Genomic DNA, 15067 nt, shown 5'->3' with positions numbered 1-15067 from the left:
GCTTTATGCAGAAGGTGCTTGAACTGCCTCTTAAAGGAAGTAAGGGTCTCTAATTGGCAGAGTTAAGAAGAGAGAAAATACATTCTAGACATGTGGGTCAGACAACCAGTGCAAAGGCAGGAAGATAAGACATTGTGTGTGAGGAACAATTAAAATTCCAGTTGGGCTGGATCTCATGGTGTAGCAGGGGGATAAATGTCTGGTGAGTCTAGAGAAGTTTATATTTTTATCCTATTGGCAATAGGAAACCACTGGAGCTGGTTGAGTAGGAGAGTCAAATAGAATAAGGAAATTACTTGGGCTATGGGTTTGGAAGATGGACAGGAGTGGGGAGAGGATTGAGGCTGCTGTAATAATCTAGGTGAGAGGTGATTAGAATCTGAACAAACGTTGGTAGTTGTATGAGTGAGAAATTGGGTCAGATGTAAGAGATGTGATGGTAAAAATGGCATGATTTTACAACTGATTGGATATATAGAGTAAAGGAGAGTGAAAAGTTGAGGATGATGCTGAAATTACAAACCCATGAGACTGGAAGGATAATGGTACCTTTGACAGAAAGAAGGGAAATTTGGAAGAGTGGAAAAGATGATTTTAACTTTGGGGATGTTGAGTTCAAGATATTTTTGGGACAACTGATTTGAAATGTCCATTGGGCAATTAGTTATTCATGGCTGGAATTTAGGGTAGAAACTGGGACTGGATATATTGACCTTGAACTCATCTGCAGAAGGATGATAGTTAAAGCCATATGGGCTGAAGAGGCAAACAGTACAAACTATTGAAAAACAATGTATGATTTCAATAAAGTTGCAGGCTTCCAAATAAACTCAAAAAATCAAGAGCATTTCTGTATAGGAGGAAAAATCCAGAAAGCAAAAATAGAAAGAGAAATTTCGTTCAAAATAATTACGAAATTTAAATATTTGGGAGTCATTCTACCAAAGAACACCCAATACTTGAATCAATACAGTTATAAAACAAACACTTCTTAAAGAGATAAAGAACAACTTAAATAGTGGAAAGGATATTCAGTATTCACAGCTGGATCATACCAATGTAATAAAAGTTACAATACTAGTTGAGTTTCAGGGGTGCTAGGATCCCAAAATAGCGACAAGTGAGTCCTGCCCAAATAAACTCTATCCCAAACCTTCTTTCAGCCAATGACAAGTTTTATTAGAACACCAACTGGGTGAACATAATTCTAAAAATCTACCACATTGGCCAGACTTTTAAGGAATCTGAGCATTGGCTTAGACTCTTAAGGAATCTGAGAAGACACCCTTCCTTGTAATTGTTATAGGACAATCTATTCTCTTTACCTTTATAGAGATAGACAGTGGAGGCATCCTTGAACTCCTGGAGGATAAACTCCTCTTGCCATATTTCTGGAAAATTTCAGTCAACTTTTGTATGAGCAATGAATCCCCTACCTTGTAAATCTCAGTTGGAAGAGAATCAGCACCATGTGTTTTGTCCCAGGAAAGGAGCCTACTACTTCTTCGGTTAGGGAGGGATTGATTTCAACCTGAGGTAAATGGTCACTGGCTTCAGCATTGATTGATGATGGTCTGTTGAGAACCTTATGGAAGTGTTCAGCCCATGATCTCCCTAAGATCATGTCCTTATCACTAATCAATGTGCTTCCATCAGCACTGAGTAGTTGAAATGAATCGTAGATCTTTGTCCCATAAATAACCTTCAGGGCATCACAAAAGTGTTTTGGATTGTTACTGTCAGCATAAAACTGAATTTCATTTGCCTTCCTGCCGAGCCAAGAATCCTGCATCTTTCTAAGCTTTGCGTGTACTTCAGTTTTGATGGAATTAAATGCTGCCTTCTTAGAGATGAATGAACTGTCCTGCTGGTAAACCTTGTGAAGTTCTCGTTTTTTGTTTAGCAGTTTCTGAATTTCCCTATCATTTTCATCAAACCAGTCTTGGTGTTTGCGAGTGTTCTGACCCAGATGAGCAAATACAGTACTATACACCAAATCTCTGAAAGCTGCCCACTCCCTTTCTGCCCCACTGTTGCCAACTGTGTGTTAACACAACTTTCCCTCCAAATTAGTCACAAACTGTTTTCACTCAGAGATGAGCTCTAATTTGCTGACATGAATTCGATAGTCATTTTGCCTTGGGGATACCCCTTTTGTTGAATGTGAATATTTAGCTAGGAGAGGATAAGTCTGTGATCAATTCTCACTGTCACATCCTGTCTGTCTCTTCTTACAATCACATAGTCTATTAGATGCCAGGGTTTGTTGCCAGGGTGCGTCCACAAAGTTTTATTGTGTTCACATAAATAGAAGGTCATGTGATGCACAAGTCTTCAGTAGCAAATGACCATTGCTGCTACTGTTTCCAACTCCATTCCTCCCTAGGACTCCCTGCCAAGTCTGGTAGTCTCTTAGTCATTGCTGGGAAGATTCTTGCCAGAGTCCTCCTTGACAGGCTGAACCTTCACCTGGAAGATGGTCATTTCCCTGAGAGCCAATGTGGCTTCGGAAAGGGCCGAGGAACAGTTGATATGGTGTTTGCTGCCCAACAGCTCCAAGAGAAATGCCAGGAGCAGAACAGAGGTCTGTACACAACATTTGTAGATCTGACCAAGATCTTTGACACTATTAGTCGTGAGGGCTTATGGAAAATTATGTCAAAATTTGGTTGCCCAGAGAAGTTCATCAATATTTTATGTCAATTTCATGATGGCTTGTTTGCCCAGGTTCTGGATAGTGAACAATGCTCTCATGCCTTCCCAGTCACCAGTGGAGTGAAACAAGGCTATATGCTCGCTCCTATGTTTTTTAGCATGATGTTTTCAGCCATGTTGTCAAATGCTTTCAAGATCAGCTTAATTTACTGCGCTGATGGTAAATTCTTCAACTTGAAAAGGCTATAAGCCAAGACAAAAGTAGAGCAAGTGTTGGTGCATGATTTTCTATTTGCAGGTGATTGTGTACTCACTGCAACCTCTGAAGGGGAGACACAACAAAGTATGGATCTGCTGCTTGTGCTAACAACACCAAGAAAACACAGGTGCTCCATCAGCCACCACCACACTATCCAGACATGTTCCATCAGTTATAGCAAATGAAGAAGTTTTGAATGCCATGGATAAGTTCACTTACCTTGGTAGTGTACTTTCCAGGAATATACACATTGATAATGAGGTTGACACATGCATTGCCAGAGCTAGCTCAGTGTTTGGAAGGTTCCAAATGAAAGTATTGGAGAGAAGAGCTATTAGATTGACTACCAAAACCAAGATCTATGGAGCCATTATGCTGATCTCGTCGTGTGTCTATGAAACCTGGACAGTATACCAACACCATCCCAGGAAACTGAACTGCTTCCATTTGAAATGCCCTAGGAAGATTCTGACGATCATCTGGCAGGATAAGATTCCAGACGCGGAGGTCCTTTTGCCAACTAAGCTGCCAAGCAATCAAACTCTGCTTCAGAGTGCACAACTCCAATGGGTAGGCCACATTGTTCAAATGCAAAACATACACTTGCCAAAAGGAGTATTTTATGGAGAACAGGGCAAGCATTCACATGGTGGTCAGAAGAAGTGATATAAGGACGCTGTCAAGGTCTCTCTTAAGAACTTTGGAATTGATTGTATGACATAGGAGACACTGGCACAGGACTGCTCAGCATGGCGTGCCCATATCAGAGAAGGTGCTATGGTCCATGAGTAAAACAGAATTGAGACACCTCAAAGAAAATGCAGGATGTGCAAATTTAGAGAATCCACCCCAAATGTTCACATGGACTATTTGTGCCAGATCTGTGGTAGAGCATTCCAACCTCATATTGGTCTGATCAGCCACAGTTGGACACATTGAAACTTGATTCTAGTGCATTATGTCATTTTGGTCCTCTTCAAGAATGAGGGACAACCAAGGAATCTGAGCAGTATTCATAAGTGGGCCAGATTAAATCTGAGCACCTTAATGGAGGCAAGCTGTATCTTATATACAGAAAGACTGGGCGTAGAGAAGAGGTCTAGATGGAATTAAGGGGTCTACAGTGGGGCCAGGTGCACTGGGTGGGGGGGGAGTGTTGCTGATTGCCCCAGGCATATGCCAGGGATCTGGGCCATGTGGGAAAGTCCAGGGGCTTTTCCCTTTTGGGGTCCAGATCCCAAAGACATTGTCTTTTCCTTTTGGGGTTCAGATCCCTTACCCATCACTACCAAAATTCATTTTAAAATTCAGTATTACACCAATTGCCTATCAGGATTGGCTGTTGTCAAATTATGGCCTGGAATCCCATCACTGGACCTCTGCTGCTTTCATCTTACAATGTTTGAGGCTCTCTGTTGAAGGGAAGAAGACACAAATAGGAGGCAGTGCCATCCCAGCAAAAGCTAGGAAGTCATACTCGTTGCCCTTACACATTCCTCCCCAAGGGCCTGATAGGTGATTATAAAACCCAGGTTTTATAACCTCTGTTATGGGAGAAATATGTCCTCTTTGAGTTCATGTAATAGGTTACTGTTGTTGAATAAATCTGCCACAATGCAGAAATTAGGGAAGTAAAAACCTGTTTTATTATGCTTAAGCAAAGGTTCAGGTGGTAGAAAAATAACCCTGAACCCATACTAGAGTTTCTGACAAGACTTTATAGAGAAAATTACATCAAAGAGACAAATAATTTTTTAATATGTAAAAATGTTTATGGCCTCATGCCAAAAAGATCACACAGGCCTAGTTAAATAGATTCATTATCTCATGCTTCCCTTAATTAAAGTGAAACAAACTAAGAACAAATTGTAAACAGACTAAGTTACTGATTTAAAACACTGAGTTTGCAAAATCCTACATTTATTTACAAAGCTATAAAGCTGTATTTTAAAGAAGTCATAATGGGCTAATTGAGGGGAAGGGATTTATTTACGGATCAGAAAGATAACTAAAGGTTCAGCATGAGGGAAATTCTTCCATAAGTAGACAGAGAATCCTTCCACAAATAAAATCCTTGGGGAGGTTTTTAAAGATGCTGTATTTCATTCTTCTTGGTTTCTTATCTCAGGAATGTCAAAAGTCATCCCTTAACTGTCATTCCATGAGTCAGGTTTCAGCCAAGCGAGGCTAATATAAACTGGAAGTAGGCTTCAGTTAGCCACATAGTCCATGAGAAAAAGATAAACTCTCAACACACTTCCAAAACACAAATTAGCCGAAAAGGGGTTCTTTCTTGACCAGAATTGCTAGAAAAACTGTAAAGCCATCTGACAGAAATCGATTCAGAATAATTCAATTATTTTAAAGAAAATTCAGTTGTAGGATTTGGCACAGGTGAAAATCAGTAAACAAGTATTTATTAAATACTTATAGGCAAGGTGCTAAGTGCTCAAGCTATGGAGGAAGGCAAACACACACCTGTCCTCAAGCAGCTTATATTCTAGTGGGGAGACAACATGTTGATAAATTGATAAATAAAAGATATATACAGAGTAGATGTAAGATAACATTAGAGGCGAAGACTTTAGAAGATAAGGGGACCTGGAAAGGCGCCTTGCAGGAGATGGGATTTGAGCTAAATTAAGAGGCAAGACATTTCACTTCCCTGTGGTACTGCACCACTACGACTAGAGACCCTGGGATACCAGAAGAGCAGACTGGAATGGCCACCATTTACAATAATGAGGGTGAGGCATCCAGAGAAAGAACTTTGGAATTCGATCACACAATGAAGCAGATCATTTTCTTTTGTATTATGTTTTGTTTTATGATTTCTCCCATTCATTTTAATTCATGCAACATGACTAAAGTGAAAATGTATTTAATAGGAATGTATGTGTAGAACCTATATAAAATTTTATGCCGTCTCAGGGAGGGAGTGGGGAGGTAGGGGGGAAAGAGGGGAAGGAAGGAGGAAGAAATCTAAGATATATGGAAGTAATTGTAGAACACTGAAAACAAATAAAATTTAAAAAAATAATGACGGTGAGGGAAGTAGAGCTGGGGAACTGTTTATCTGGGGTGTACCATCAGGTAGCTTCCTATTTTGATGATGTGCTAATCAGTTATTTCTGTGCTGCTGAAGGAATGCAAATGCTTTCAGCAGAAGGAACTCTGAGAAGCCTGGTGGAGAGATTTACTTTGCCCCTAAAACTTCACCAGCTAGCAAGTAGCTTACTTATTCTAACACTTGTAACATCATTGAAAACCAAGGTAAGAGACTTACCTAGAAACTCACAAGCTCAGAGAGGGAAACTACATACATCCTTTGGGATGGAAGATACCACCAACTTAGAGCTAAACAGAGGCCCAGAGAGGGGAAGTGACACTCCAGGTCACAAAATTAGTGCCTCTGTTGAGCTAGGAACTGAGTAAAGGATAAGTATAAATGCTTAAATGTATCTGTGAACTCATCAGTGTGGACTTTCCTTCTAACAGTGCAGATAGTAGCCTATTTACACTTACCCATCCTGTGTGACTGGTTCATATCTTCCCATGAGTTCACTACAGGAGGTCAACCCAACATTCTGGAGGAGAGGGTGTAATTCCTCCATTTTTCCTATTATCTGAGGACGTTAGTGGAACATTTTGGCTTGCTCACCTCATACTCATCATATTTTTCTTTTTTTTTAAAGAATGAGGTTGTCCTGGTTGTCATATATTTCAAAGAATCTTGAATAATTTTGACTTGTGGATAGTAGTCACTTTTTCGGAATATAGCCCTAAAGGTCATGTTTTGTTCCACTGAATCAAATGCCCTTTTTTGGTGGGTTCCTTTTATTTTTCTTAAATTATTTTTTTAGATGTTAAAAATTTTTTTTGAGTTCTAAATTCTCTCCCTCCAGTCCCTCCCTCACCCATTAAGAAGGCAAGCAGTATATCAATTATACATATGAAATCATGCGAAACACATTTCCATATTTGCCACATTGCCAAAAAACTACAAACAAACGAAAAATAAAGTGAAAAATTATACTTCAGTTTGCACTCAGTTTATTAGTTCTCTCTTTGGAGGTGAATAGTATTTTTCATTATGAGTCCTTTGGAATTGTCTTGAATCACTGTATTGTTGAGAATAGCTAAATCATTCACAGTTGATCATTATACAAAATTGCTGTTACTGTGTACAATGTTTTCCTGATTCTACTCACCTCACTTCGCATCAGTTCATAAAAGTCTTTCCAGGTTTTTCTGAAACCATCCTGCTTGTCATTTCTTATAGCACAATAGTATTCCATCACAATTATATACCACAACTTGCAGGGCAGCTAGGTGGTGCAGTAGATAGAGCACCAGTGCAGGAGTCAGGAGGACCTGAGTTCAAACCTCACCTCAGACATTTGACACTTACTAGCTGTGTGACCTTGGGCAAGTCACTTAACCCCAAATGCCTCATCCTGGGTCATCTCCAGTCATCCTGATGAATATCTGGTCACTGGATTCAGATGGCTCTGGAGGAGAAGTGAGGCTGGTGAGCTGCACAGCCCTCCCTCACTCAAAGTCAAGTGCAAGTCATATGATTACTTCTCTGATGGCATGGTCTTCTTTGGCAAGGAAGAATGAACATACACATACCGCAACTTGTATAGCCATTTCCCAACTGATGGACACCCCTCAGTTTCCAAATCTTTTCCACCATGAAAAGAGCTGCTACAAATATTTTTGAGCACATGCGTCCTTTTCCTTTGATTTCTTTGGGATACAAACCAAGTAGTGATATTCTAGGTCAACAGATGTGCAGTTTTATAGCCCTTTGGGGATAATTTCAAATTGTTCTCCAGAATGGCTGGACCATTTCACAGCTCCACCAACAGTGTATCAGTGTCTCTATTTTTCCACATCCCCTCCAGCATTTGTCATTTTCCTTTTCTGTCATATGAGCCAATCTGATCAGTGTGAGATGTTAACTTAGAGTTGCATTTTAATAAAATGCTCTTTTGTAATCAACAAAGTAAATACAATGAGATCTTGAATTCCATTTATTTTTCTATCAGTTTTGTAATGGTAAAAATATGATCATGCTGTTTGCCAAAGTCTATCCTTGGTGTATAAATGATTCTTATTAAAATTTCATATAAGTAAGAAAGTAGGCATATAATGCCAATAGTTTTTCATTATTAATAAAGTAGTTTTAGTTTTTTCAACCTTTTTGGTATCTTCCTGTCCTTAAAATACTCTGTAAATCAGTCCCTCCATACATTGATAATTGTGTTGCCTCTAGCATGTATATTCTGCTTGTATACTTGGTCTACTCCAGGTGCATTTCCTGTTATCGTTCTCTTTATCTGGTATTGTGACCTTAGGGACCGAGTGTGGTAGTTTACTCCCATTATTATAAGGCCATTTATCTAGAGCTGAGAGGGAAGTCAGAGACCAGAGGTCAAAGCCTTACATGACACAGATGGAAGAACTGAGGCCCACTTGGGTAAGTTAAGTGATTTGCCCAAGGTCACAGGCAATAAGCAGCAGAGGCCAGAACTATGAGATTTGAACCTAGGTGGTTGTTTTTCTGTATAACATGCTGCCTACGGAAAACAGCTCGTTATTCATGGCTTTCCAGATCTTTTCCATTTTTCTTTGGTTTATTGTGCTTTCATTTTCACCTCTGAATGAACTTGAAAGATTTTTGATTAGTTGGGGCTCTTGCCAGACTTTTTTCAAACTGGCTTAAGTGTAAATACTAGTGCTTAGTGAAACTGTATACTTCACATTTGCAGCTGAAATTATCCCAGAATGTCTTCCCCATCACCCCCATGCCCATATAAATGCTTTACAAACAAAACACAAGAATCACTCTCTTAAATCAGCCCTGAGTATCCTTTCTTCTGCCAGGGATTGGAGACCAGGGCTTCCTTCTCTGATTTCAGTATTTGAAGGTCAGTTAATAATAACTTGGTATGACTTGAGCATCCAGGCATTCGTCCAAACTTTTTCTGAACTATATCTTATTGGCCGATCAATGAGCAGAAGGGAACAGCACAGATTCTGGGAGCTCCAGTCATACTGAGGGGTTAGTTTCCTTCTTACTGACTCCTAGTATCTTTCCTCAGACATTATCACATCTCATCCAACAGTCACACTTTTCTCCACATGGATTCTGGAAAGCCTTTGTCCATGGGAACAGATATGATATCTCTCTCATTCTCTCCCTCTCATAGAAATACTATAATTTGTGATAAAGTTACAGGCTTTATTAGTGTTTTACTACAAAATATGTTGACTACAAAGCATTCCAGCAAAGATTGCCGGTAAAGAGATCTTAGACTTTTGGAGCTCTGCTGGATATGGATTTGTTTAATCTCATTTTATAGAAGAGGAACCCGAGAAACCCAGGACAAGAACTAGGTCTCCTGATTCTTGGTTTATCAGTTCTTTTCTTGTGGTTGTTCATTTCTTTCCTTACAGCATCCTGCCTCATTACAGAGAGGGTTGGTGACTGAATGGGTAGGAAGGGGGATTTAAAAGCTGTCTTTCAAAATGACTCCTCAGAATTAAAAGTGGCCCAATGAAGGAAGAATGACAGTCTCCTGAGGGAGAATTATGGGACATAGGACAGGTCGGTCAGGAATTTTATCAGCTGTAAAATGATCTTTTTTGGTGAATCACAGCCCAGCTCAGGAACCTTTTCCACAAAGACCTTCCTCATCTTCCCAGCTGAAAATGCAATTTCTCCCTCTCAAAATTTCTTTGTCTTTATCATATTCCATGCTTCATCATACTTTCATGACACATATATGGGTTGCCTGTGCATGGGGTAAGTACTGAGTACTCTGACAGGTGTCTCTTCAGAAAGCGGCAATGAGAGACTCCCCACACTGGCGTACCACAGGGATCCAAAGGGCTGGGCAGTTTAAAAATCTATAATGTCTAGGTTCCAAATTTAAACTAGGGGATGAAATTAATTTAATTATTTATTATTTTACACCCCATATCAGGAATTTCCTTTTTTTGCCAAATGATCCAACTGTTAGAAATATACCCAGAAAGTGTTATCAAAACGAAAAAGCTATCTGTTCAAGCATTTTTATAGTAGCATTATATGTAATTTTTTAAAATTAGAAGAAACCTCAGTATCTCACAATATGGGAATGGTTAAATTTTGACCAAATGATGTATATATAATACTATAATCTTGAATAAACATGAAGAAGGCAAAGAAATCTGGAAATACCTTTATGAAATAATGCAAAGAAAAACAAAGACCCCGAAGAACAGAGTATACATGCTAACACCATACACAAGGAAATGTGAGTGAGATTGTTTGGATAAAAAAGAATCCTTACAGTATCCTGAATAAAAAATTGTTATTTTATGTGTGGAAAGTGATCAATTTAAATGTAATAGGTCTGAGGTAAATTTCATCAGTTATATTGATAGTCAATTTGTAAGAAACATTTTCAGAAACATATTCAAACAATAATAGCCAACATAGTAGGTGCTTACTATGTGCTAGGCACTGTGCTAAGAGCTTTATAATAATCTCATTGTAAAAGATAGAAAAGAATCCTTTGCAAAAATCAACCGGTTCCCTTCTAATATTTTCATTAAACATGATGTTTTTGCCTCCAGGTACACTCTTGATAAACATAAACTCATAAAGATTGTATTTTTTTTTTAAAGTAAGGCTATGACTTCTTACCAATTGAGGTTTCTCAGCCACTTTTGGGGTGCATTAAGAAGACCACCTGATTTTTCCCCCCATTTTCTTTTGGTATCTTCCTCTCCCTGAAGCATCTAAGCAAGTTATGCCCTCACTGCTTTCAAGATCGTATTGTTTCAAGCAGTTTTACTTGTGTACGATCTAATGTAAGTATCATTCCTACTCCTTCAGTATAATCACATATGGGAGACTGAGGTATCTGGGTTAGAATGTGGTGGTTCCTCTGCCCTTGCTGATGAATACATTGTTGCAGAATCTGACAACTTTGTTTCATTTTACCTTTGTCTTTCTGCCAAAGAGACTCCCACCCCTTCAGGGCTGGGTAAGTCATATTCCCCAGCCTTTTGGGATGAGGATCTCTCTTTTGTGCTGGGGTTGGCACAAGCACAAGTCCCTAGGGACCCAAAGCCCCTACTCAAAGGGATTTTGGGCCTCAGGGAACCAGCCCAAGGGACCTGAGCCCAAGGAATCACCTTTATCGGAGATTCCAGGGCTCTGGGTTCCTGAAGCCCCTCAGGGCTGATTCTTCAAACATCCCGAGTCGCTGGGCTTGTTTCCCTTTTCGTCTGTACATATCAAAAGCAATTGGGATTGAAGGGTGCCCGTTTGGCGTCAGTTAAGATTGTAGGCTCTACTCCTTAGCAAAGGGTACTCCGGAGCACTAGGCTTGGTGGTTCATAGACTATCACTGACACCTGGGACCTGTGTGATCTTGGGAAAATCATTTCTCGGCCCAGGTCTCAGTTTCCTCATCTGTAAAGTGAGGTAAACTAGATGGCCTCTAAGGTCACTTCCAGCTCTGGGTCTACGATTCCATAACCTCTGAGCCTGTTTCTTCACCTGTAAAAAGAGGAGGCTGAACTTCCTCATCCACATGGTCCTTTGCAGTTCTACATGGTTCTTTGTGAAGGAAGGAGGCCTGGATTAAGCATTTATTGCATGGGGTGCGTACCCATATAAATGTAAACCGATGTGAAAACCAGCTTTCCTGCGCCTAGGCTGACTGACACCGCCCCCGACTCCAGAGTCCCCCGAAGCCAGAGACCTGGGTTCAAATTCCACCTCGGATTTTGGGCGAGCTCCTTCCCCTTCGCTGAGGCCCTGCGCTGCTCCTCCTCTCTCGGACCACAATCTAGAGCTCCCAGCTTCCTGGTTCGCCCCGGGCCGGGCCTGCGCGAGTTAAAGGGGCGGTGCGGGGGTTGGGGGCGGGGTAGCCCGGTTGATCCCGCCCCCCAACTCCCCACCGGCCCTGCCCCGCGGCCGCCCCACCCCAGGAACCGTCTCCAGTCTCCGGGAAGCCGCAGCCGCAACCTCCGCAGCCATGGCCGCCACCGGGGTGCTGCCCTTCATTCGGGGCGTGGACCTCAGCGGAAACGACTTTAAGGTAGGCTTGGGGTGGGGGCGAGGGGCCGGCGGCCCCCCTGCCGGGCCTGTCCCCCAGCTGCACGCCCACACGGCCACCGAACCCCCAGGGCTTGGGGAACTGTTTTCAGGCCCCCCCAAAGACATGATCCCTCCGCCCTTCCTCCGTGCTCCCCTTCTGGGGCGGGGAGTGGGTGTATTTCACTAGGGGCCTGCCGGACCAAGGGGAGAACTGCCTGTTTCCCAGATCTGCCTCCCATCCTGCGGCGGGACGGATACTCCGTACCCTAAGGGTCCCAGGATCATAGATTTAGGGGTGCAGGGCACCTTGGAGGATCCAAACCCAGTGCGATACAAATGAGGAAACTGAGGCCCAGGGAGAGCCTTAAGTGACTTGTTCCTGAGTCACACAGGTAGCAAATGATAGAGCTAGAACGGAACCCAGGACCTCGGACTTCAGACTGGGTGCATTTTCCACCGAACCGCCCAGTTTTGAGTGACCTTCCCTTCCCTCACACTAAGATACACGGGTGCTCAGGAGCCCCTCGGACCCGCTCCACAGAGCCGGTCCTTTAGGGCGGGCACCACTCATCCAATGGGAAGCACCCAAGCTGAGAGCATGGAACATCGGAGCTGTGAAAGACTCTGGAGAGTAAAAGGGGGAAGGGACCAGCCTTCCCAGAGAATCCAAGACTCTTGACTTCCCAACCCAGGGCTAAATCCCACTGCTCTATTACGTTTCGTCAGGAGGAGGGTCTAGGCCTTCTTCCTGTCCCTCATGTGGCTCTCATCCAGCCAGGCCCCTGTGGAGCCCCCAAGCTCCCTCTGGTTCTGCTTAAGTAACTTCACTTGGTAAGAGTTCTTTTAAATGGGACCCTCTTAGACCTGTTGTCCTGCTTCAGTCATCCTCAGCCCTCACCCCCAAATGAGAGACCAAGTGACCTTTTAAGGACACTTCCCACCATCACCCCTACTTTTAAAATGAGTCCAGACTCTTAGTTCATCTGCATCATATTACCTAGGACAAAAATCAATTTGTCAGGTGCTGAGTCTACTCAGGGAACTTAATCAGAGATTCTTGGGAAGTCAAGAAAATATCCTGGATAACCAGATAGAATGTAAACTCTAAGGGAAGGGAGGTTTCATTTTTGCTTGGCTAGCACACAGGTGCTTGATAACTGCTTGCTGACCAATCGATTGATTGATAAATCAGGGCCTTAAGCTGGGAAGAAGTAGGTATGGCCAATGCAGGGGATTGGATATTATTGTGTGTGAAGAGACCTGTTTATAATCCCTGGGCCTCAATCATTTCCTCCTCTGTGGGTCACAGGGGTTCTGAGGTCTCTTCTTTCTCTGATAGTCTGTGGTTCAGTCTTTGCACAGACACATTTTTCTCTTTCCCCCCTGAGATAATCATCTGTCAGCCCATTAGGCAGGAACGTGTAAGGGCCATCTTAGAGGCCTTCCAGCCTCTGAGTGAAATGATCTCCGTTCCTGGGATGTTAAGTATTAAAATATTAATATGACTCACAGTTGGGATCTGGTGATGCATTTTCCCCCAGTCTTGAGCTTTGAGAGACTTGAAGAAAAAGAGTATATATGTATGTCAACGTTTGTGTGTTGGGGAGGTGCTGGAGAATATGCATATATGTATGAGTCCCAAGATCTGTGTGGATGGATCTGGGAGGTTGGTCTGGGATCTCTGAGTATTGTGTCATGTTCTTTTTTTTTTTTTTTATTTTGTAATGTTTAACAGTCATGTTCTTTTCTGAGAGTGGGGCAGAGCAGGAGCTAAGCATCAGAGGGGAACTGAAAAAAATATGCCTTTCTTAGAAATTGACTCAGGATCTAACCTCATTGGTGTGTGGAATTTCTAAAAGTAGAGGGCTAGGGTTAGGTCTCTGGAGGCCTTGAAGGTTCAGTGATAATAGGGATAGAATCAGAGGAATGTCTATAAGGATCTCTCAGAGTTTTTTTCTGTCCCAGAGAGCTGAAGACTTCAAAAGTGTTTTTGTTTTTAAATATTGACTCTGTCTTTCCAAATGTAAAGGATAGTGGGGTGGCATAGTGGAGAGAGCACTGAATTTGGAGTTAAAGGTTTGGGGTTCGAATCTTGGCTCTGCTACTGACTTTAGACAAATCAGTTAACCTCTCTAGGCCTCAATTTCCTCAACTGTAAAATGAGGGGAGTGGATTAAATGACCCCTGAAATTGTTTCGAGCTCTAGATCAGTGAGCTTGTGATGTATCAGAGGTACTGGGAAGACCCACTCTTACCAGAAATACCACCATTAGTTAAAGAGGCAGTATTAGACTGAGGGCAGGAACTATCTTTTCCTTCTTTTTTTATCCCCAGCACTTAGCACTGTGCCTGGCACATAGTAGGCTCTTTCCCCCCACCCCGTTTTCCCCTATGATTTTATTTTTTCTCAATTACATGTAAACAAAAACTTTTAACATTCATTTTTTAAAATTTTGAGTTCCAAATTTACCCTCCGCCTCCGTTCCTCTCTCCTTGAGAAAGCAAACAATTTTATATAGATTATACATGTGCAATCATGCAAAACATTTCCACATTAACCATGTTGCAAGAGGAAAACACAGAACCAAAAAACAAGTATAGTAAAGAAATTTTTAAAAAGTATGCCTCAATCTGCATTCAGACTCTGTCAGTTCTTTTTCTGGAGCTAGGTAACATTTTTCATCATAAGTCCTTTGGAACACTTTGGCTGTTAATAATTGTTCATTAATTTTCATTTGGACATTGTTTCCCCTTTTAGATTGTATGGGGACTGTCTTTTGTCTCTTTTTGTATCCTAGCTCTAAGCGCAATGCCTGGCACATCTTTTTTTCTTTTGTGGTTCAGTCATGTCTGACTCTTCATGACCCTGTTTGGGGTTTTCTTGGCAAAGATACTGAAGTAGTTTGTCATTTCCTTCTCCAGGTCATTTTACAGATGAGGAAGCTGAGGCAAACAGGGTGAAGTGACTTGGCCTGAGTTACAGCTAGTAAGTGTTAGAGGCCAGACTTAAACTCAGGAAGATGAGTCTTTGTGACTCCAGGCCTGGCACT

At 41.8% G+C, this 15067-nt stretch overlaps 1 protein-coding gene across 1 annotated transcript in view; it reads left to right on the top strand.

Annotated features, from left to right (window-relative positions):
- The first annotated feature begins 11881 nt into the window (after window positions 1-11881).
- Window positions 11882-15067, top strand: part of FLII (FLII actin remodeling protein) — a 44404-nt gene continuing 41218 nt past the window's right edge. Inside the window, exon 1 of the mRNA XM_072597078.1 lies at window positions 11882-12018. Coding sequence (XP_072453179.1) covers window positions 11956-12018 — 63 coding nt within the window. The 5' untranslated portion in view covers window positions 11882-11955. The remainder of the gene's footprint in view (window positions 12019-15067) is intronic.

The sequence above is a fragment of the Notamacropus eugenii genome, chromosome 3 (assembly GCF_028372415.1).
Source record: "Notamacropus eugenii isolate mMacEug1 chromosome 3, mMacEug1.pri_v2, whole genome shotgun sequence".
Lineage (NCBI taxonomy): Eukaryota > Metazoa > Chordata > Mammalia > Diprotodontia > Macropodidae > Notamacropus > Notamacropus eugenii.
This window is presented reverse-complemented; position numbering and strand designations above follow the sequence as displayed.